Source organism: Plecotus auritus, assembly GCF_963455305.1.
Source record: "Plecotus auritus genome assembly, chromosome: 1".
Classification (NCBI taxonomy): Eukaryota; Metazoa; Chordata; class Mammalia; order Chiroptera; family Vespertilionidae; genus Plecotus; species Plecotus auritus.
Window position 1 is genome coordinate 177394583 of NC_137770.1, and position 25227 is coordinate 177419809.

Below are 25227 nucleotides of genomic sequence, written 5' to 3' on the forward strand. Positions count from 1 at the left end.
ACATTTGGTTGATCATACATACGTGTGTTGAAGATAATGGGGTCTATAGTCCTCACTGTGGGAGAAGGGAGTTACAAATATGAAAAGTGGAAAATCTAGAATGAGCCTTATAGTGTTGGATCAGGATTGGAAGTATTGGCAGGAACCCATAGATAGCTGATGGATAGATACATAGGTATAGATATATAAATATATGTAGAGAGGTAGATATAGAAATAGAAGTAGAAATAAATATAGATATCAATATAGGTGTATGTATATTGGTATATAATATATACTTTTGCTAGCTCTGTTCTCAGAGTGGGCTGGGAGAGTGACATCCTAATAACAATAAGCATGGTACCCAGGTCTTGGCTTCTAAAGTACTATGCTCCAGAAAAAAAAGAACAGAATTTCTTGGAGAAATAGCTGATTTTAGATATGGATGTAAGGAATGTACAGGATAAGCCTGGAACATTTTTGCTATACCAGAAAGTAAGAACATTCTCAAAGAATTATGAGGCTATAATGACATAGAAGTCACCTCGAATGGGTTCTTATTGGCCAATCTGGGAAAATGTAAAGGGTCAAAATAAATAATGATAGTCATGATGTTAAACATTGATATAAAAATAAATGATTGCAGAGATTCAGAAAATAAAAAGCTTTTTCTTATAGTAGAATGACAACCTATATATGTAAAAGGAAAACCAGAATCACAGAATCACCATTTGGCAACAAAATAGTAATAAATAGCCAAGAAATATCTATGGATGCTAAAATTGGTGGATAAAAGTTTAATGAAACTACCCAGCCGGTGTGCTTGGTGAATGAGCATCAACCTATGAACCAGGAGGTCATGGTTCGATTCTCGGTCAGCACACATGCCTGGATTGACGGCTCGATCCCCAGTTGGGGGCATGCAGGAGGCAGCCAATCAATGATTCTCTCTCATTATTGATGCTTCTATCTCTTGCTCCCTCTCCCTTCCTCTCTGAAATCAATAAAAATATATTTTTATAAAGTTTAATGAAATAAGATATTTACTTAGTTTCAACCTCTCCAAAAATATTTATTAATAAAAAAATGTAATAAAGTGATTTTAAAGTGAAGAAACTTGGCAGATACCACCTAATCAAGCAATCAAACACACCCAAATGAGACAAATCGAAATTATGTTCCACCTGAGCGGATGCACCGAGAAGTGCAGATATCATCTTTGCTGTATTTCTACCAAAAATGCAAAACCTGAATCTAATCTCAAGGCATCATCAGACAAATCAAAGTTGAAGAATATTTCACAAAATAAGTGGCCTTTAATTTTCAGAAGTGTTGAAGTCATGAAATCAAGGAAAAACTGTGGAAGTGTTCCAGAGTGAAGAATACTCAAGAACTGGGACAAATAAATGCCACTTGTGATTGTGGACTGAACCCTTTTGCTGTATAGGACTTTATTGGGAAAACTGGCGAAACCTGAATGAGATTCGTGGATGGGACAGTGGTGCTGTATCAATGTTAATTTTCTAATTTGAGTGGCTGTATGTGGTCCTGTAGGCAAATGTTCTTATACGTAGCAAATACACACTAAAAGTATTGGGGTGATGGTGCATCATGTAGGCACTTTACTCTCAAATGGCTCAGGAACAAACACATTTCTTTGTACTATTCTTTCTTTTAAATTTTTATTGAATTTATTGGGCTGACATTTGTTAATAAAATTATGTAGGTTTCAGGTGTACAATTCTATAATACAATCATCTGTATATTGCATTGTGTGTTCACCACCCCAAATCACCATTTATCCCCACTTTATCCATTTCTACCTCCCCACTCCCCTCTCCTTCTGATAATCATCATGTTGTTGTCTGTGTCTATGAGGTTTTTTTCTTTGCTTAATCCCTTCTCCTTTTCACCCAGTCCCCCAACCCTCTGAAAGTTGTCAATTTGTTCTCTGTATCTATCAGTCTGTTTCTATTTTGTTTGTTTATTTTGCTCATTACATTCCACATATAAGTGAAATTATATGGTCTTTCTCTGACTGGCTTATTTCACTTATCATAATACTCTCCAGGTCTATCCATGCTGTTGCAAATGGTAAGGTTTCCTACTTGGCTATTGTAAATAATGCTGCTATGAACATAGGAGTAGATGTATTCTTTTGAATTAGTGTTTCAGGTTTCTTCAGATATATTCCTAGAAGTGGAATCGCTGAGTCATATTAACACTTTTTTGAGGTAACTCCATACTGCTTTCCACAGTGGCTGCACCAATCTGCATTCCTACCAATAGTGCAAGAGGTTACCCCTTCTCTGCATCATTGGCAAATATGTTCTTCCATTCAGTTAACTGTCTTTTAATTTTGTTGGTGGTTTCCTTCGTTATGCAAAATCTTTTAAATTTAATGTAGCCCCATTTGTGTATTTTTTCTTTTGTTTCCCTTTTTCTTTTGTTTCACTTTTGCTCAAAGTGAAAATATTGCTATAAGAAATATCTGAGATTTTACTGCCTACATTTTCTTCTGGGATTTTTAGGGTTTTGAGTCTAACATTTAAGTCTTTAATCCATTTTAAGTTTATTCTTAAGTATCATATATTTTTTGTACTATTCTTGCAATTTTTTTCTGTAAATTTGAAATTATTTAAAATAATAAATAGCATGTATATTTTCAAAAAATCTTGAACAACCACCAAAAACAGAATGTAAAAACATAAGAGAGGATTAACTAAATAAAAATGGTATATCCAAATATTGGAATATTTAGGAATTTGTTTTAATTATGTTTTGGGGGACTATGTAAGGAGATTCCATAGATAATTAATTAAACAAGCAAATTGTAACTCTAATTACAATGAAGAGCTCATTATATATAATCTATTTGTTTTATATATATAATATATAATCTATTTTTTGTATATATAATATATAATCTTATTCAAGAAAAAAGCTAGAAAGATCAACACTAAATTGTTAACTGTGAGAAGAGCTTCAAAGACAGAATATTTAAAAAGGCAAACATGCAAGGAGAGTGTCAAACAAAAGAACTATGAAATATGTTAAAGAGATAACAGACTAAAGAGAGAACGTTTATTGCAGAAGCAAAGGGAACGGAAATTTTAGAAGGAAGTTGTTAAAAATGTCACATACCACAAAAGGAAAGCAATGAAGCTGGCATTTTAGATAGGACCTATTCTACATTAGGCACTTGGATTATATTATGTCACTTAATCTCTACCCACATAACTAATTGGCATTTTACATTTCCCAGGTTCAAAACCCACTCCTCCTGCCACCTTAGCCATCTCAGTAAATGGAGAAGTGTTTACCCTGGCGCTCTTTCTTTCACATAGCACATTCAATCCATCAGTAAGTCTTGTATCTCCTTTATGACCCAGTGATTCCACTTCGGGGAATATATCCGAAGAAATTCCAAACACTAATTTGAAAGAATATATGCAACCCTATGTTCATTGTAGCGTTATTTACAATAGCCAAGATTTGGAAGCAACCCAAGTTGCTTGGTATTTTTTTTTTTTTATAAAAAAGCTGTGGTATGTTTACACAATAGAATACTACTCTTCTGAAAAAAAGAAAGAAAGAAAGAAAGAAAGAAAGAAAGAAAGAAAGAAAGAAAGAAAGGAAGAAAGAAAAGAAAATCTTAACTTTTGCAATAGCATGGATGGACCTGGAGAGTATTATGCTACGTGAAGTAAGTCAAAGAAAGACCATATGATTACACTTATATTGGAATCTAATGAACTAACAAACAAAATAGAAACAGACTCATAGATACAGAGAACAGACTGACAGCTGTCAGAGTGGAGTGGGGTTGAGGGGTTGGGTGAAAAGGGTAAATAGATTAAACAAAACAAAAAAAAACCCTCATAGACAACAGTATGGTGATTATCAGTGGGAAAGGGGGCTGATGGAGGTAGAAGTGGTTAAAGTGGGGGTAAATGGTGATGGAAAAAGATATGACTTAGGGTGGTGAAACACAATACAATATACAGATGACATATTACAGAATTGTACACCTGAAACCTATATAATTTTATTAACCAGTGTCACCCCAATAAAGTAAATTAAAAGAGAAAGAACTTTAAATAAGTAAATTAGTTAAATTTCATCCTATCTCAGGAACCCAATCCTATGTTGTTTATAAAATAGACAAATAGTAATTTCCCCAAATGCAGTTGCCAAAGGATGTTAAACAGTGTTACACAAGCATCTACATTTCTGGGCAATGGGACATCTGTTTTCATTTTCACTTCAAGCAAGAAGTTCTTTTTTTTTTTTTTTTTTCAGTAAATAGGACTTAATTTTCTTTCTCTACTGCTAGAGCTTATGAAAGACCTGCATCCCAAAAAGGGAAGATAGAAGTCTGGAAGCCCTCAGAGCTCTCAGTATGGAGATGGTGGTACTCATCATGTTGGCATTGGGGACAACAATGAAGGCTGATAACTTATGTTCAGTAAGGGACAAGAGCATCTGATCCAACCAGGACTATTTTCCCAGCCAGCTGGTCCAGTTATCAATTATTCTCTAGTGAGGACTAATAAGAGATACTTCAGTATCCACTAGAAACCCTTTGTTTTTAAAAGATATTTTTATTGATTTCAGAGAGGGAGAGGGAGAGAGAGATAGAAACATCAATGATGAGAAAGAATCATTGATCAGCTGCCTCCTGCGCACCTCCTACTGGGGATCAGGCCCACAACCTAGGCATGTGCTCTTGACCGGAATCAAACTGGGACCCTTCAGTCCCCAGGCCGATGCTCTATCCACTGAGCCAAACCAGCTAGGGCCACTAGAAACCCTTAATAATTTTCTGTCTATATGAATGCACAAAAAACTTCATGGACTTCTGATTATATAGTGTGAGTGCAGTCATTCTCAACCATTCATTCACCACTGTTTTAAAAACTCCATTATACAGAACCTTCTATATATGATCATATTTAGATATTTGGGCAGGTAAATCATCTGATACCTGGAGTGAGCAAAGGAGGTAAGTAATAAGGCTTCCAGGTTTTGGTCTAAAGTGATCGATTCTCTCTACTTCTCATGCTCACACCAACTCTTCAAATTAGGTGTTACCTGCATTTTACTGTTGATAAAGGACACACATAAGGTATGGTATAACTGACCTTGGATAAAGATCTTTAGGAGAAGGGTAAAGGGGAGAATGTGACATTAAACTGAGACTACAAGTGAATGAGATGGTGAAGTGATAGGTGGTGGGGTAAGGAAGGGTTAAGAAGAAAGTTAAGAACGATGGGGTCTACTGGGAAAACAGAAAAAGAATTAAAAGGTAGGTCTTGATTTGTTCTTTGGTCTGATGACGATTTGTCTTATTTTCCCAAATTTCTTTAGTTTTGAGGTCTGATGCTTCCTCCTCCAACTCTTAACAAAGCTAAAATATCTTTCTCAACCAATTTGCAGAATCTTACTTTTTGAGTAGATGCAGCTTCTTGACAAGAATGCAGAGTGTGCTGTGAACCTGGCTAGGCTGGAAAGCTATGCTATAAGCTAGGATTCCTGTCCTAAGAGTGCCAGGCTGCTGGGGGTAGTTATGACGAGTCCAGAATAAAGGCAAACAGAGGGCGCCTGGGAGCACAGAAGCGGGGCATTTTACAGGAAACTAAGAGGAGCTTGGAAGTCTTTCTGGAAGATACTGATCCCTGATGCAAGTCCTGAAAAATGAGGAGACAGCGTGGCGTTGGTAGCATTTCAGATGCAGGGCAGGAAGGAGGAGCACAATCAGAAATGCATGTTGTTGAGAGAGGCAGGTTCCACAGTGTGAGTGTGGGCATAGCCTGAGGTGAGGCCAGAGGCGTGAGCAGGGTCCAGGCCAGCTGAACAGACCGTTGACACCACAGAGGATGTTAACAGGAAGGTATGTGGTGAATCTGTTTTTTAAGAGAGATGTCTTTGGTGGCAGAGTAGAAAAAGTACTGCAAAGACAGAGAGATCACACATATTTTAATAGAATTGTAGCTGAATATCTCCAAGAGAATATTTTTCATGTGTAATGGTTGCTATCTAGAATTAGTTCTTGATGTTTCATTTGTGTGTTGTCTTCTTTATTATCTGCACAAACCCAGATGTCTTATTCCAGGAACAGTCAGCAAACAAAAAGAAAGAGAATAGAGGAGCCTTGAGCATAATGTAGGGCAGAGGGTGCTGGAGAGGAATCTTTGCAGGGTCACAGCTCACAGAACAAACAGAAGTGGACTCTCAGAAGAACAATGAGTGCTCTGGGTGCACTCAAACTGTGCAATGGCCCTGTTACAGAGAAGGGCAGGTGTTTTCTGTCTGTGTCCTTCATTCAGTGAAGGAAAAAAAGGCTAGGAAAAAAACATCCCCAGGGTTTGCAGTACAATATTTTTGAAAAATAGTTTTTTCCATATACAGTTGAAATGTAGAAGAAAATTGTTTTCTTTATTTTAGAAACTTGTTGAAGAATAATAGTTCAGTCAACTATGTGAACTTGAATACCTCTCACCCATTCTAGCATGAAGTAGTTTGACTAAGTGAGGATGGAGATTTAAGTGCTATTTTCTAAGTATTTAAGATCCTCTCAATAATCACATTGTATTTTTTTATGATTTATGCTGAACCAGATAAACTGAGTCATAAGCTTCAAACCTTATGTTCCTTTCCAGGTTTTATATCCCAAGTGAGAATTTTTATGTGAGCAAACATACTTTGAAAGTATATTACTCTTACTGCACTTTATTGCTATTGGACAGCAAGAAAGCTGTGTCAGATTGATGGCCACTTACCGAAGGCGCAGTGGGCACCAGATCATCTTCCGTTCTTCCTGTCTGCATTGCTGTGTGAACACGGACTGATTCATAAATGGAAGGTTCTTCCACTTTTCTTGGATAGGGATGTTTCAGAACCATCAGAGTGCCTGAATGGAGGGGAAAAACATATTCATATAGTTTCCCCAGAAAGAAGGTCCAAATGCTAACAATGAGATAGCTGTGGCTAGATTGTACTCTCTTGTTTGTTCATGTATTCACTTGTTTATTTTCTCAGCATTCACTGAGTACCACGATGTGACAGGCGCTTGAGCTGGACACTGGAGATATTAGGTGTGATGACATGATTTCTGGCTTCCTAGTGCTCAGAGAGAACTGTCACTGAATATCACTTAACGAATAGTCATTTACTTCTTTCTCTCTCTTTTTATTTTTTCTTTTAACCAATAGTCATTTAAATGAACAGGTTAAGAGACCAATGTCAGCGATATGAACAAAGCAGGCTGGTGGCTTTCGGAGAACTAACCCTGAAGAGCTAACCCTTCCATGGAATGAGTCAGAAAATCTTTCCTAGAAAAGGCGATATTGATCTAGACCTTAGGCAATAACTGGAAGTTTTCCAGTAGATTTTACAAAAGTCATGAATCCAAACCCCATGAATGCACTGGAATATAGGAGGATTTATTTCACTGCCCTTATTTCTTACTAGTTTTAGAACAAACCTGTAACAAATCACTGAATTTCAAAAGTGTACTCACAGCTTCTCTCTACTGTCTCCTACCACCGAACTAATGAAATAAACTAACCAAAGCCTTTGCGTATCTTAAGTGGATATGCTGTGAAAATTCACTTCTATCTGCAGGAGGGCAATCCAGGCAGGAATCGGGCTCTGCCCAAAGCCAGTCTTGGGCATGTCACTCAGGGGCTGGGAGCAGTTCTGACTCTATGCTTTCAACCCCAAGTCCAAAGTTTCCCCATTCTGATCCTTCCCTTCCCCCAATCAATCAGTCAATCCGAAGCTAGAAACTCTGACTGCAAAAAAGTAAGTTAAGGTTTCCCCCCCACACTTTGCTATGACTTCTTCCTTTTTATTTTACTAGGGTCTCTTATACGGCAGGCTGGGTATTGTGCTAGACACTGGGGTAGATTAAAGAATTCAGTAATTCATTCAACACATATTTACTGAGCTCTACTAAGTGTCAGGCACTTGTCTAAATACAACAGCAAACAAAGGAGGTATCACAATATGTCAGGTGAGAGAAGTGCTTTGAAGAAACGAATAGAGAAGGTAAAGGAACAGAGAGCCAAAGCATGGGGTTGGGTGAGGATGACATTTACATGGGTGGTCAGAAAGACTCCTTTGAAAAGGTAATTTGAAAAAGTATAGAAAGTACAGACTGTGAATTGTATTAAGAGAAAGGCAATGAGGGAGAAACCAAGATGGCGGCATAAGGTATAAACCTGTACGTGCTGCCTCTCACAACCACACCAAAACTACAACTAAAAGACAAAACGACTATCACCCAGAACCATGGGAAAGCTGGCTGAGTGGAAGTTCTACAACTAGAAGGAAAGAAAAAAGTGCATTGAGACTGTGTAGGACAGTGGTCGGCAAACTCATTAGTCAACAGAGCCAAATATCAACAGTACAACGATTGAAATTTCTTTTGAGAGCCAAATTTTTTAAACTTAAACTTCTTCTAATGCCACTTCTTCAAAAATAGACTTGCCCAGGCTGTGGTATTTTGTGGAAGAGCCACACTCAAGGGGTCAAAGAGCCGCATGTGGCTCACGAGCCACAGTTTGCCGACCACAGGTGTAGGAGGTGCAGAGCCACGGAAAAGCAGAGGTACAGAGGCACACATGGAGAGGGCTGGCAAGTGAGGATGCGGTTGTCTTTTTCAAGCGGAATGGAGACACAAGCTCCCGACTGCTCTGAACTCCAGTTTCCCGCAAGACTCTGGGGACCCAGACTCCTACTGTGAGAAACTGGACTGTCTGGCATCGGGTCGGAAAGTGAGGGTGGCTTTCTTGCAGAGGTGTGCACAGGAATCATTGTTTACTGCACTGGGGTGTGGGACTCAAGGACACAGAAACGAAGAGACACAGAGACGGCTGACTGGCAGCCATTGCTATTTGCCACTTTCTAGGGATTCGCTAAGACCCCGCCCTGCCAATTTTAAAACCCACCCAAACTATGCACAGCGGCTTTTGCATATGAATGGCTTGCCCTATCTCAGCTTAACCTAACAAACTGCAGCTAGGTCAGACAGCTCCAAAACTCCAAACCCCAAGCAAAGAGGAGAAATCTGCAGATCTTGCTGTAGCTACTGCTGGGTGGCCTCAGACAGTAGCTGACTTGCACCTCCTTGAAGATCCAGGGGCCAGTCTACCTACTGGTCAGTATGAGACGACACCAGATTTCAACTCTTCACATCCATAAGCAACACACTCAAGAGGCAGACTCAGTGAGCACCAAAGCCCCACTGCAGCAAGTCCTGCCCAATAAGGGTGTCTCTAGCATAGCAGTTCTTCCATTGTAGACACAGTTGATCCTCACAGCCAATTGGCCTGAAGGTCAATTCCTCCCAGTGTACCAACAGCAATCAAGGCTTAACTACAACAAGACTGTGCACCCAGCTCACAAAGGGGTGCAACAAGAGTGTCCACCTCAGGTGATTGGGGAGGCTGAGCCACTGGGCCCTATAGATCACCTACCACACAAAGCCACTCCATCAACACAGGGAAGCAGCCAAAATGCGGAGACAAAGAAACATGTCACGAATGAAAGAAATGGAGGAAAGCAAACTTGGATATAGAGTTCAAAACCACAGTTATGAGATTACTCAAGAATCTTCTAGAAACCGCTGAGAAACTTAGTGAGACCTTCAAGGAACTTAGTGAGACCTTCGAAGACCTTAATGAGAATGCCAAAAAAAATGGAAAAGGACCAGTCAGAAACTAAGCCTACATTGTCTGAAATAAATAATATACAGAAATTCAACTGTAGATCAAAGGACCCCAAGAATAAAACCAAAGATCTGAAATATGAGGAAACAAAAAACACCCAACCAGAAAAACAAAAAAAAGAAAGAATCCAAAAATATGAAGATAGTGTAAGGAGCCTCTGGGACAACTTTAAGTGTACCAACATCTGAATTATGGGGGTGCCAGAAGAAGAGAGAGAGCAAAATATTGAAAACCTATTTGAAGAAATAATGACAGAAAACTTTTCCTACCTGGTGAAAGAAATAGACTTACAAGTCCAGGAAGCACAGAGAACCCCAAACAAGAGGAATCCAAAGAGGACCACACCAAGACACACCATAATTAAAATGCCAAGGGCAAAAGACAAAGAGAGAATCTTGAAAGCAGCAAGAGAAAAACAGTTAGTTACCTACAAGGGAGTACCCATACGACTGTCAGCTGATTTCTCAACAGAAACTATGCAGGCCAGACAGGAGTGGCAAGAAATATTCAATGTGATGAACAGCAAGAACCTACAACCAAGATTACTCTACCCTGCAAAGCTATCATTCAGAATTGAAAGTCAGATAAAGAGCTTCACAGACAAGAAAAAGCTAAAGGAGCTCATCACCACCAAACCAGGATTATATGAAATGCTGAAGGGTATTCTTTAAGAAGAGGAAGAAGAAGAAAAAGGAAAAGATAAAAATTATGAACAACAAAATGACAACAAATACATATCTACCAACAAGTGAATCTAAAAATCAAGTGAATAAAAAATCTGATGAACAGAATGGACTGATGAATATAATAGAATCAGGGACTAAAAAGGGAGTGGACTGACAATTCTCAGGGGGAAGGGGGTGTGAGGGGTGCAGGAAGAGATTGGACAAAAATCTTACACCTATGGATGAAGACAGTGGCAGGGGGTAAGGGCATGAGGTGGGGTGGGGAACCAGGTGGAGGGGAGCTATGGGGGGAAAAAAAGAGGAACACCTGTAATAATTTGAACAATAAAGATTTATTAAAAAAAAAAAAACACAAAGAGGACCACGCCAAGACACATCATAATTAAAATGACAAGGGCAAAAGACAAAGAGAGAATCTTGAAAGCAGCAAGAGAAAAACAGTTAGTTACCTACAAGGGAGTATCCATATGACTGTCAGCTGATTTCTCAACAGAAACTATGCAGGCCAGAAGGGAATAGCGAGAAATATTCAAAGTGAACAGCAAGAACCTACAACCAAGATTACTCTACCCAGCAAAGCTATCATTCAGAATTGAAGGTCAGATAAAGAGTTTCACAGACAAGAAAAAGCTAAAGGAGTTCATCACCACCAAACCAGGATTATATGAAATGCTGAAGGGTATTCTTTAAGAAGAGGAAGAAGAAGAAAAAGGTAAAGATAAAAATTATGAACAACAAAATGACAACAAATACATATCTATCAACAAGTGAATCTAAAAATCAAGTCAATAAGAAAATCTGATGAACAGAATAAACTGGTGAATATAATAGAATCAGGGGCATAGAAAGGGAGTGGACTGACAATTCTTGAGGGGAAGGGGGCGGGAAGAGATTGGACAAAAATCTTACACCTATGGATGAGAACAGTGGCGGGGGGTTAAGGGCATGGGGGAGGGAAATCAGGTGGAAGGGAGCTGGTGGGGGGAAGAGGAACATCTGTAATAATCTGAACAATAAAGATTTATTTTAAAAAATTAAAAAATAAATTAAGGCACATTCATACAAAAGAAAAAAAAAGAAAGGCAATGAGGAGAGAAAAATACCTCCTTTGTAATTATAAAACCCTAATTAATAATGATAAACCTACAAGCAAAACAAAACCTTCCTACAGTGCTTGAGTACACATGAGGTACTCACTGCCCAAACACAACTGCAGCCTCGGATACCTGGGCCCAGATAATGCCCTGCTGTCACATAAAAAGGAGCATTGAGAAAAGCCATTGATCGTGACCCCAGTAATGAATGGGAGACTCCAGTCTCCTCCTCTTTCTGCACTTAGCTCACGTCAGTCAGTGGCGTCGGGAACACAATGAAAATGGCCTTTTGCAGTTATCAGAAGCCCCATTCCTGCCCTGGTACATTGTCTGTGCTCTCTTTTGTCAATGCGATCCCTTCATGAGAACAGATCGAGTCATATCAGGACAAGGGGCCGGTTACAGTGTTACAGTCAGAATGAAAGCGTCGACACCTAAATCAAGAGCAGCCGTTGTGCAGGCTCAGGGCTCTGTGAACAGTCATTAGATGGCAGATGCTTGATGAATTGGGGACTGGCACTATGTGACCGACCCCAGAGAAACACCATCAGCGACATGCCTGGCACCACCCTGATGTCATGGAAAGAGCCAACACGACCACTTGGAAACTGTTGACCTTGGACAATCATTCTAGCTTTTGTTTCCTCCTCTGACAAGTGAGAATAATTACCCTTTCTTCACAAGCTTGTTTTAGGCACCTATAAAGAAGTGTTTGCAAAAGGATTATAAAAATATTAAATGTTATTCTACTTTGATATAGAGTATTTTAAAATCCTAAATGAAAGTCCAATGTTCAGCATCTATGGGACAATGGATTTTGAAATGTCAAGTTAAAAGAATAATGTGCAGCATTCTGCTAAGAATAATAATGACAGTTGTCTGATACTCACTGACTACAGGGCTAAGACATATTAGTGCCTTTTGAACACTGTGGAGAACAGGGGAACTGGAGCCCAGGGATCAAAGCAGCTCACAGATGAGAAGGAATGTGAAAGCTTGTGCTTTCTCTTCAAAGTCAATGCCAAATTTTTATCCTGTTCCATATGAAAATAATTTTTTAAATGATACTCTAGAAAGATGCACCTATTCAATCTTCTTTTTTTTGCATATAATCAGCATTCATACCTCCCAGCATACTCCTATTGGCTCTCTTTTCTTATTGCTGCTGTAACAAATCACAAGCATAATGACTTAAAATAACTCAAATTTATAATCTTACAGTTCTGGAAGTCAGAAGTCATTTCAGAGTGTGACTAATCTAAAAATCAAGGTATTGACAGGGCTGCTTTCCTCCTGGAGGCTCTGGAGGAGAGTCCATTCCTTTGCCTTTTCTAGCTTCCAGAGGCTGCCTGCATTCCTTGACTGGTCGCCCTACCCCTCCATCTTCTAAGCTAGCAACAGCAAGTCAAGTCTTCTCATGCTGGTTCTCCCTCTTCTGCCTTTGTCCTTCAGTTATAAGGACCCTGTGATTACACTGGGCCCACCTGGAGAATCCAGGATTATCTCCCCATCTCAATGTCAGCTGATTAGTGGTTTTAATTAATCTGAAAGCTTAATTCCCTCTCACCACATAACATAACTTACTGACAGGTCCAGGGAGACATGTGGGCATCTTTGAGGGGGCTGTTATCCTGCCTACCAGTCTCAGTCCTGGGGAGCGGATAGCCATAGGGCCAGTGATGCTGCCATGTAAGCATCTCTGGGCCAGCGTTGTTCCCTGAGCCTGCGTTGCTTTTAACCCCTTGGTATTATAAAGCCATTGCCTTTACAGCAGGCACACTTCCAAACCCTATAAGCCCCTCAGAGCAGATATGATTCCAAATTTATCTTTGTATCCCTACCTCTTGATAGAGTTTTCGACATAATGACGTCTTGATGAGTGAATGAATGAACAAACAAAGGAATGAATAAAAGTCATAGTAATTCAGGTTTAAGGCAGGAAAGAGCCTGGGATGGACCAGCCTCCAAAGTTCACAACCATCCTGGCCTGGGGCAAGGACAAGGCAATAACTTCAAGTGTGGCTCTCCATATCTTCATTGGCAGGACCCAAATTCTATTTTGAAAGTCTCTTCTAAAGTTTAACCAATAGATGCTAAACTGAAAGAAATGCTATTAAGTCAACCAGGAAAGTAGAACTGACTATAAATTGATTTTAACTAGTAAGACCATGAAAGAGGTCAGACTGAATGGTACAATGAAGAAAATGATAAACTCCTTACAAAATGGCAACTTCTGCTGATAAAAACCTGGCCTTCTTAAAGACAGGTCTCCTTATTTGACCATTCTTCCCAAGGAAGGGCCAATATACAAACTTGTTGGCATGGCTGCTAGGCTTACGATGATTTCTCCTTGTGTAGAGACTGTCCCATCCCAATACAAAAGTAGAGCCCCATAGACCTGGCCCTCCCCCTAAATGCCTCACCTGAGCTTGCACTCTCTGGACTCACTTCTTGGGGGATCTGCTTAGTTACTTCTCTGGAGAGAAGGTCCATTACCTTCAATTTCTGAACTACATGAAGGAAACTGCTGCTTCCTGCCTTTGACATGAAACCTGGTTTCAGAAACACTTGGCGGAGGTACGTTTTTGAAGTGATCAGAGCAAGACCAAGGCAGGCATTTTAATTTGCTAAAAGCTTCAGAGTTGCCATGATCACTGGGATGATTCCTTAAGTTTTTCAGCTTTGTGCTTAAATTCTGGGATGAAATACTAATATCCTTCCCCAAAATTTCACTTCTCTCCCTGTACTCCTCTTTTTTTTTTTTTTTTTTAATTCAGCTTGTCAGAGTTGGTTTACATGATTTTCAATCAAAAGAAACTTATATCGTTAAGCCACTGCAGACTCATTATAATTTCCACCCAAGGTTCAAAGATAGTGCCTTGGCTCCATAGGAGAGGAACTCTAGGCTAATAATATTCAAAACAAATTAACTCCAGGACTTGGCTGGAAGATTCAGATAAAAAGGCAACCAGAGGCAGGGCTGGTAGAAGGAGAAGAGAGAGGAATGTCAGCAACCACAGGTCTTGGGAACCTGGCAGCTAGTTTTACTTCAGTTTCTGAACTACATGAAGGAGACTGTTGTTTCCTGCTTTGGACTGAATTGATTTCAGAAATGCTTGGTGAAAGTACATTTTTGAGGTGATCAGAAGAGGAATGAGACAGGCATTTTGATGTGCTTTGACTGAACTGTAGCTTACAGGATACCTACTCTGTAATACTATGAGATTGCACTGAAGAGCTCATCTTATATTCAGCAGGAAGAGTAAGAACAGTCTCCAGCACAGGCATTGGTTTGATGTCTGAAACAGAGTGTAGTGCAAGAGCACACATCGCTCCTAAAAGGTGAACTTTTGTTTTGAGTATTTCTTTCATGCACTAAATCTAGTGCTTTACCCAGCAGGCTCCCCAACTGGGTGGTAAGATGTTTAAGGGTGAGATCTGATTCATCACTAAATTGTCAGTGACTAACAAATGCCTGGTTCATAGTTGGCATTCAATATCTATATGATGAATTATATTAAAATGAGATCACACCCTAACTGGTTTGGCTCAGTGGATAGGGAGTCGGCCTGCAGACTGAAGGGTTCCAGGTTCGATTCCGGTCGAGGGCATGTACCTTGGTTGCAGGCACAACCCCAGTAAAAGGTGTACAGGAGGCAGCTGATCTATGTTTCTCTCTCATCGATGTTTCTAACTCTTTATCCCTCTCCCTTCCTCTCTGTACAAAAATCAATAAAATATATTATTTAAAAAATGAGATCACATCCATCCATATTTCATTATTGACCTCAGGCTCAGAAAACAAGCTCTGCATCTGGCTTATGCATGAGTTCCTCTGTCTCTTCCTGCCAATGGAAGTGGCTTTCTAGGTGGAGTTTATAGGAATATTCAAGATTTGCCTCCATCCTTCTTTGCAACCTGCTCTGCAAATGGACTATAACCCATCATAAAATGGTGCTAGTTCAACCACATTCATTTACATTAGAAGGAACTTAAAATTTGAAGAAGAAATCATACATATTTGATAAATACACATTCAACTCTCCCTAAACTAACTCTTCATCATATATCAAAGAATGTATAGCTTTTGTGTATAGTATTATGGAATGAATTACTACAAAGGGACTTCATTAAGTAACAATAATAATGATTGAGTATTTATGCCATGCTATGAATCATTCTAAATGTCTTACATGCCTAATCTCATTCAATCTTCACTGCAAATCATGACCTTTTAAGGTATGAACTATTACACCATCAGCTCAATTTCATAACAAGCTCAGGTTATACAGCTTGCATGAGGACACACAGCTGGTGAATGTTAGGACTGGAGTGGAACTGGGAATTCAATTGTTTACTCATTATACCATATACTTGAGGCCTGGTACATGAAATTCATGCACTGAGGGGGGAGGGGTGTCCCTCAGCCCAGCCTGCACCCTTTCCAATCTGGGACCCCTTGGGGGATGTCCAACTGCTGGTTGTTGGACATCCCTCTCACAATCCGGGACTGCTGGCTCCCAACCTCTTGCCTGCCTGCCTGCCTGATTGTCTCCTAACCACTCCCCTGCCAGCCTGATTGATGCCTAACTGCTCCACTGCCCGCCCAATTGCCCCCAACTGCTCTCCCCTGCCAGCCCAGTCAGTCCCAACAGCCCTCCCCTGCCAGCCTGGCCGCCCCTAACTGCCCTCCCCTGTCAGCCTGGTCACCCCCAACTGCCCTCCCCTGCAGACCTGGTCCCCCCCAACTGCCCTCCCCTGCAGGCCTGGTCCCCCCAACTGCCCTCCCTACCCTGAAGGCCTGGTCACCCCCAACTGCTCTTCCCTGCTGGCCTGGTCACTCCTCACTGCCCTCCCCTGCTGGCCTGATCACTCACAACTGCCCTCCCCTGCCAGCCATCTTGTGGTGGCCATCTTGTGACCACATGGGGGTGGCTGTCTTGTGCGAGGGTGTGATGGTCAATTTGCATATCACCTCTTTATTATATAGGATGATTCTCAGCTCTGTTGGTCACCACCATGAAAACTCTGTACAGCATGTGAAATATTGTACTCTATTTATCGTGGGCAAGAGAGCATATGTATAAATAAAAATTAAAAAACTGATTCTTTAGGAGGCAGCTTCAGAAAAGGATGTGTGAGTTTTTGCCTCAACATTTCTCACCAGGGCTGTTTTTTCATTTCTAAAGAAAAGATTAAATGGTCTCTGAGATCCCTGCCTATTCTAACATCTGTAACTCTAGTTAAACTCCTCAATTGAGGAGCAAGAAATAGTAACTAAATTCATGTCCTATTTGCCATAGATGTGCAATATTCATTTGAAATACTTTTTTTCCTGGTGTCATTTTATCTTTGTGTCTCATTTTTCTTTTCCTCCATCAAACTTCCAATTTTATTTTACCTTCTTGTATTTACAGAGGCTGTTTTATAGCCTTTCTGGGGAGACATGAATGAGAGGGGCCAAAGTATTTGGGAGATGTTTTATAATCATTCTTTTTCTTTTTTAAGATTTCCTCTAGTATAATTTCTCAAATAGCAATACCTACAAAGACAGATATTCAAACCGATTTACATTCTTTAGGACAATGGCTTCACATCACAAGCCAAAAATATTATTATAGACTTTAGAGACAGAGGGATAGGACTGACATAAGTATTGTAGCCTCACCATATCCTATAACATCCTATGATGTACTGTGGCAGAGATCCTTCCCACTAAAATCCATTTAAGGCCATGCTGCACTGTGGCAATGCTATACCGCCATGTTACCACAGAGCGGTTTCAGGAGAGAGCAAGGTGAATGAAAAGCGCCTACACTTTAGAACTAGGTTAGTCTGTATTCCAACCTCAGCTCTGATGCTTACTAGGTGTGTAATCTTGGACAAATGGCTTAAAATATCTGAGTTTTGATTTCCTCATTTGAAAATGGGACCACTTTACACATTATTGTGGGTGGTTTCAAAGATTAAAGAATTTTATATTTGTCACAATTTCTAGTAGGATGCCTAGAACTTAGTAAACACTCCACAAATGCTAGTTTCATTCTCTTTTTTGCTTGCTTTTTCCTTTTTCAAAAACACCTCATTACAAACTAATAAAATATGTATTTTTTGGCAAACATAAACTAAGAAGTGATTTCTGGTCGTGGTTTAGCAAAATTCCAAGTTGTCACTAATTATTTTCAGAAATGTCACACAATTCTCAAATTAAAAATAGTTTTAACTTAATTATTTTAAAATGCTACCTAAGTAAAATGGCTGGTGTCACAAAATATAATAACAACCATAGCAGTTATCAAGAGGTTGGGAATCCCCACATCAAAACAAAAAGAGAAGTGGAAATTTGACATTTAAGAAAGAACCAGATAGCATCTTTAAAACTGAGAACCAATTACTATAAAGGGTAAGTACAAACAAAGCATTTGACTAATATAATTTTTCATGCTGTTAGGTGATTAAAGTCACAACCTAGTAATTCCTATCATAAATCATATATGACAATTTTATGTACATAAGTATTGCAATAGAAACAAAGGGTAATTGAAAGGTAATTTTTGTTCTAATAATATTTGAAATTTAATATAAAGAGAATTATCTATATTTTCAAGACTATATAGGAAACTTAGTCAATCATAAGAGGATACAGTAAAAATTAATAATGTAACAAGCATATAAAAAAATCTTAAAAGCATATAAAAAATCTCAAAAGCCTAATGGAGTTGAATTTAGAAGCCATGTACAAATATAAAGAGATGGTTTTATATAACATATTAATATTACAAATGAAAGGCAAATTCTGAATTTAATCATTACTGAGCATACATACAACACATAACATCATTCAAATCATGCTTTGTATAAACTTGGGAAGTAAACGTTAACTGTCAGGAGTCCGCTGGTTGTGGGTTGCCATGCAAGCTGCAATGCAGGCATTGGTAATGCGATACCCAACATGAAATGTTGTGAATAATTGTTATCATTGATTCTTTTATGTGTTGGTACATACCAGGGAAATAAAACTGACTAAAATCTCTCTTCTCGTAGAGTTTACATACTAGTACAAAGACTTTTTAGTGAAATATACAATATGTGAGAAGATAAAAGGACCATTGAGGAAAGTAAAGTAAAAGGGTACTTACATATCTCTATGATATACTTGGGAAATGATTGGATTTTGAAAACTAGAAATAGCTTAAGAGTGCTTATGGTTATTAATAAGGAAAAATTAGAGTGAACAGAAACATTAATGGAGATTAGAGAGATGAAATGCACATTATAGCAAGGGAAAGGGGAAATTATGCTAAGAGAATCTCAGAGTTGTCAGGAAAGTTAGATCTTGTTTAGGGAATCTTCATTATCCAGAGCAGGAAACAGAAATTCTTCAAAGTTAAAGATTAGGGAATAGGAATAGAATGAAAAGAAAGATATCTTAAAATAGTATTCATCCCTTTAGATTAATATGTTTACCTATCTTGACCACAAATATGTTTTTATGATCCAGAACCAAGTGTTCTGGGTTTTAGTCAACTGAAGACATTAACTGTAAATGTAAGGCAAAGGTGTAAGCTTGTTGGCTATTTGCAGGTCTTCTCTGTTATCCTCAGAGGTGGTGCCATCCCTCCCAGTGGATGAGTGTAAGAAAGTCTCTCTTAAATAAACTCACTCTCCAGGCCCTGCAGGGTGAGTCTGGTCTGAATGGGGTCTGGGCTGAGAAAAGAAGCCTGAAATACCCAAGTCTAGTCCTTCCCATTCTGAGGATCCGGAGGTGAGAACCCTGGCAGGGCTTCATCCTTTGGGCAGGCAAATGCTTTCCCTGGTGATATTTTATCTAACTAAAACTTTAAGAAGAATTTGCACTTCATCTAATGGTACACAAGGAATCATCAGTCTGGAGATCTCCTGATCTCTGATCATAGGGAGCCAACACCAGAAGCCAATTTAAAAAACAAAACACTGTACAACCCCCTTCAGTGCTCACAGCCCACAGGTAAGAAGGCTGGGCAATGGTTCGAGGCCACAATTTATTCTGGCATGGGAACACTATGAGAGGCTCACAGAGAAGGGCCTGCCATAAATCCATTACCATGCTGCAGAAGGAGAGAGGAAGGCAGACAGAAAGAGAGAGAAAGAGAAATATCGATGTGAGAAATATTGATCAGTTCCCTCCTGCATGTGCCCTGACTGGGAATCGAACCCACCACCTTTTGGTGTACAGGGTGATGCTTTAACAAACTGAGCCACACCAGCCAGGGCCAGAAGCCAACTCTTAAATGAACAAGAAGACACCTATTTTTAGAAGGTGGCATCCAAGTTTCCATTCACCATTCTTCAGAGATCACAGTGCCTACTCTGTAGCTTCTGAGGACCTTCTGTCCTTGAGTCATCATGACTTTAGCACATTATCTAGTTTCCTGGAGCCTATTACTCCCAGAGGGGCAAAACTGGATCACTTGTCATGGGTTTCGCCCCTTGTTCCCAGCTTCAGTGGCTTTGTTTTCATCTGGCTGGGACAGATAAGAGGGATATTTCATAAGTTAGCAGAATCTAACTCAAGGGCTAGAAGCCAGTAAGTCATGTGCATATTCATCAGCACCAGGTTCCTGTAGCAGGGTTCAAGTAGCAACAAATTCTCTATTGGATAATGAATAGAACAGAGGAGATGCAGTGGAGGGCATTAAAACTTAGTTTCCCGGATTTTATTACAGTCAATAAAATAATTATAATACTATAAAATAATGGTAATAATATAGCAAGCTTTAGCTTTGGAGAAAACTACTGTAGGAGTCAAGATTACACATTCTTACAATCCCTAATGCATTAATTATGAACCTCCTTTAGCTAGATAAATGTATTTACGGAGTTTTTAGCATTGTCCCTAAATCACTGTCAATCTTAGGTGAGCCTCTTGCCTGGTGATTGGATCAGTGCCAGAAAGGTTCAACTAAAAAGCTCCACATTCACTTTCCTCTTAAATTGTTTTGAAATCTGTTGGTAGGCAGAATGGGTAACTTTCCCCTAACTTCGAGAAAGTCCAGGAAAGAATACAGAGAATGATTAAAGGGGTTGAAAATGGAGTCTAGGAGGAGAGTTTAGAAGAAGGGAGCTGACTTTATTTGGAGAAAGAAGAGAAAACTGGAAGATAATAATAATAATGGTTTTGAAGGCTACAAAGAGTTCCTCTTCATAGTCATCCATCCATTTGTTCACCCAAAGTGCCATGCACTATAGCAGGATCTGGGGGACATGGAGAAGGACAAAGATAGAAGATGACAAAGTCTTTGGCTTCAGAAATCTCTCCATTGCCAGTGACCAAGAATTGAACAATACTAAGTGTAGGGTTGGACACAAGGTAGGAAATAAGTCAGAAGTGAAGGGATTTGAGAAATTGAAATGCTTGCCAAGGCCCAAGTAGCAATGGAAATAAACACTTCCCCACCTGCCATTTGTTTATGAGAACTACTTCTGGTTAAATGGTGAAGTAATTTTCAGGGCTGGCAGGGAGAATTTCCACCAGAAAAATTATTATAGCTTCAATTTTATAGTTTGGGGTATTCTATTATAGGCCTTGTATGGTCAGTATAAAGTAAGGCAAATATTTTGTGGTTTCCATTGTGCTTTTCATTTCTACTTCACACTGCATGATTCATACCAGGGTCTATCCAGACCACAGAAACAGCAGAAAAGGAAAAGACAATGATGGCATCCCTTCCCACCACACTAAAGTTAACAAAAAGGCCCCTGGCCATGTTTACCAAGAAAACAGTATGTACAAATTCATGGTAACCAGTTGTGTTATCAAGTCGTGAGTTCCTCTGTGCCACAGGTTCTTGGAATTGCCAACTTTTGATTAACTGAGAATTACCATTTAGGACAAATAAAATTGTGACTCTATATTACAACTATAAGGATGATCATTTACTTTATTTAAAAAGTATGGACAAAAAAACTCTGATAATTCAAATACTAAGATAGTGTGTTTGTCTGATTTTTAACTTTCATATTCTGCTTTGACTCTAACAACTCAAATAGACAAATTTAAAATGTTTTAGCCATATGTAAGTCCAATTTAAAAACTTAAGAGAAACCAAGACAAGACAAACAGAATTTTATGATGAAATGAAGGGATTGCTCAGGCCAGCAATTGCTAGTCAATATTTTCAATATTCAGTGATCTTTCTGGAAATTTAAATACAAATTGCATTTTTAAGAAGGCTCAAAATTATCTGTTATGGGTCTCTCCAATATGCAAACTACCCTACCTAAAAATTGTGAGGCATCAAAAAGTTATTCTTATCTTTGTTCTTTCTTTGTTTATTGTATATACTATTATAAAGTGAATAGGTCATTTTAAAGAAATTGTGTGCTTTTAATCAATCCTTTAAATAATCTGACAAAAATTATTGTTTTCACAAAGCACATTGTTGTCTCCTAAAGATAATACTGAGATACACATAAATATAAATTTATGTATATAATTTATTAATATAGCATATGGCACAGTAATTGGGAAAAACTTTCTAAGTAAATCCAATTGCCTGGTATACCCACATAATTCAATAGAATTGACAAGTATTTAATTGAAATCCACCTGTTCCTCCTCCGCCTGAAACAATGGCTCATAGGTCAAGGATCTTTGTGTTCAGAGCTTACCTGTCTCGCTTCCAATCAAAGGCTGATTTGCAAAATGCTTGACAAAATCCTTCAAAGATGAGAATTCATTAAAGCCAAATTTAAATGAAAATCCGGTATATTCAACATGAAAGTGTTTGACAGAGTCTTTGGCTCTGAAAAGGAAAAATAAATGTTCAATATTATTATAATAAAAATTCATGCACTCAGGGGGGTCTGTCAGCCTGGCCTGTGCCCTCCCGAGTCCGGGAGCCCTCGGGACATGTCCACCTGCCAGCTTAGGCATGCTTCCTGGGGGAGCAGGCCTAAGCTGGCAGTCAGACATCCCTCTGGCAGCCTGGGAGCCCTTGGAGGATGTCCGACTGATGGCTTAGGCCTGCTCCCCAGGCCTAAGCCATCAGTCGGACATCCTTAGTGCTGCCAAGGAGGCGGGAGAGGCTCCCGCGCTCGTAGCCGTCAGCCTGGCTTGTGGTTGAGCAGAGCTCTCCCTGTGGGAGTGCACTGACCACCAGGGGGAAGCTCCTGCATTGAGTGTCTGCCCCCTGGTGGTAAGTTCCTGTCATAGCGACTGGTCGTTCCCAGTCATTCTGCTGTTAGGGTCAATTTGCATATTATCCTTTTATTATATAGGATGAGTATCATTTTTGAAGGAAAATAGTAACCTTAGGTATTTCATATCAATAGTCAATCCCCTTAAAAACTGACAATTATAACACAATCATTGACATAGTTTCTTTCAGCAGAGTGTGCTCTTGTGAATTTTTCACTCTAGTGGAAGATAAGAGACAATTCTCCCTGTGCATTTTTTGTGACTTGTGGAAAGAGTCATTGAACATTAACATCCTTAAGGAGCAGGAATTTAATAAGAGCAGGGAAGAGAGATGGTGGAAATGGTAGGTCACATCTTCTCTGTCCTCGGCCCTCCCCCCTTACTTGTTTGGGAGTTGGTCTGAATTCTGCTTCTGTCACTTAATTAGTTATGTAAGGCCAGCCCTTTTCCTTCCTTGTCTGTTCCACTGCCTACTGACTAAAATATAAAATTTCCTACATTGGCATTTTCCACCTCGTTTTTGGAATGAGGCAGAGCATTAAATAAATTATAAATTACATATAGTATATATATTTGAATCCCACTCCTCTTCTCTTCTCTGTGCAGGGCATGCCCTAACTTTCACATGCTTCAGAAATTAGAATCAGCCCAGCTGGTGCGGCTCAGTGGTTGAGCGTTGACCTATGAACCAGGAGGTCATGATTCAATTCCTGGTCTGGGCACATGCCTGGGTTGCGGGCACCATCCCCAATGGAAGGTCTGAAGGAGGCAGCCAATCAAAGATTGTCTCTCATCATTGATGTTTCTATCTTTCCTTCCCTCTTCCTTTCTCTCTGAAGTCAATTAAAAAAAAAAAAAAAAAGAGCCCTAACCAATTTGGCTCAGTGGATAGAGCGTTGGCCTGCGGACTGAAGGGTCCCAGGTTTGATTCCGGTCAAGGGCATGTACCTTGGCAGCTAGCGGATAGATGTTTCTCTCTCATTAATGTTTCTAACTCTCTATCCCTCTCCCTTCCTCTCTGTAAAAAATCAATAAAATATATTAAAAAAAAATAAATTAGAATCATCTGGAGGCCTGGTTAAAACCCCAATTTCTGGGCCCTGATTCAGTAGGTCCAGGGTGGTGTCTGAGAATTTGCAGTCCTACCACATTCTCAGGTGATATTACTGGTCTGGGGACCACACCCTGAGACAAGCATTCTCCTAGGAGTTTCCATTTTGTCCCTTAGCTCAGACAGTTCCCTCCACCTGCAACTTCTTCCCCTTTGTTTCTGATCAAGTGTCCATTCAAATGCCACTGACTCCGTCAAGTATTGCAAGACTCGTCCAGCTTGTGTTACTTGCTTTTTCTCTTCTCAACAATACAAGCACTTATTTTGCTTTCTTTCATGTAATTTACCACATTCTACTTTGCAGTGAGGTATCTGGAAATGTCTTATTGTTAATATGAAGCTACACTTCCTAAGGCAAGTTCTTTGAATCCTCTATAACACTTGTCAAAGACGGTTGGCACAGAGTAGATGTTCTTCAATATTTATTTATTATCCTGAGCTGGTCTATAGTTCCTGTCACCTCTGCTGGTGGGTTTTTGTTTCTTTAGAGCATTTCCAAGTGCTAGTAATGGAAATGAATGATTTATATTTAAAATTGTATCTAGATGGAATATATATGCCATCTCTTTGTAAGGAGCTTGTGATCCATTTGTTCAGATGAGACATATATAGGTGAAAAGTTAACATTTTTTTGATCCCATAATTCCACAGGTTTGTTTGAGATTTGGGGTAGATCCATGCAATAAGGAATCAGCAGTATAACCACTTTTAACATTTGCTGTTGATCAGAAAAAGCACCATTCCTGCTTCCACCTAAACAGAATTTTATTTTATCAAAAATGTTATTTAGAAAATTTATAAAGAAAATACAGCAGAGTAACATAAAAATGTTAATTAATGTGTATGTTTTTCTGTGACCCTCTTATTTTTCCCACCTATTTCTCCCACTCCCCTTAAAGAGGCCTATAGACTTCCAGTGATTCTGGGAATGGAGGGTGGGCAGGCAGCATTCCAACATGGTCCCAAGATTCTCAGCCCCGGAACACACCCTCTTTTCCCCAATTATTCAATACAACACTAATGTAAATACTGCTCTAAAGGCGTTTTGCAGATAATGAAGTCCCAAGTCAGTTGACCTTAAAATAATGGCATTGTCTGGGTGGGCCTAATCATATGAGAGGAGGTCAGAGAGACATGTACTAGCTGGTCTAGGAAAAAGCAAACATCCATGTGAACTGCCTACGGGGCCGCTTGGCAAGGAACTGTGGGTGACCTCTAGGAGCTAAGAGTAGACCTTGGCTCATAGCTATATGGCAAATGGGGACTTAGTCCTACGGAATCAAGGAAATGAATGAAGACAAAAGGAGAGAATGAAAGAAGAGGACACTGAGCCCCAGATAAGTCACAGCCTTCGCCAGCACCTTTATTTTAGGAGCCTGAGCAGAGAGTCCAGCTCTATATATCATGCCTGGACTTCTGACATACAGAAACTGCGAGGTAATCA

General features: G+C 39.5%; 2 protein-coding genes across 2 annotated transcripts in view; one reads left to right on the forward strand and one right to left on the reverse strand.

Moving 5' to 3' along the window:
* Positions 1 to 25227, forward strand: part of LAMTOR3 (late endosomal/lysosomal adaptor, MAPK and MTOR activator 3) — a 69971-nt gene that overhangs the window by 31963 nt on the left and 12781 nt on the right. The gene's annotated exons all lie outside the window — the stretch shown is intronic.
* DAPP1 (dual adaptor of phosphotyrosine and 3-phosphoinositides 1) overlaps positions 1 to 25227 on the reverse strand; it is a 53252-nt gene that overhangs the window by 9805 nt on the left and 18220 nt on the right. Inside the window, exons 3-4 of the mRNA XM_080670718.1 lie at positions 22144 to 22277; positions 6762 to 6892 (exon numbers count right to left, since the gene is read on the reverse strand). Coding sequence (XP_080526844.1) covers positions 6762 to 6892; positions 22144 to 22277 — 265 coding nt within the window. The remainder of the gene's footprint in view (positions 1 to 6761; positions 6893 to 22143; positions 22278 to 25227) is intronic.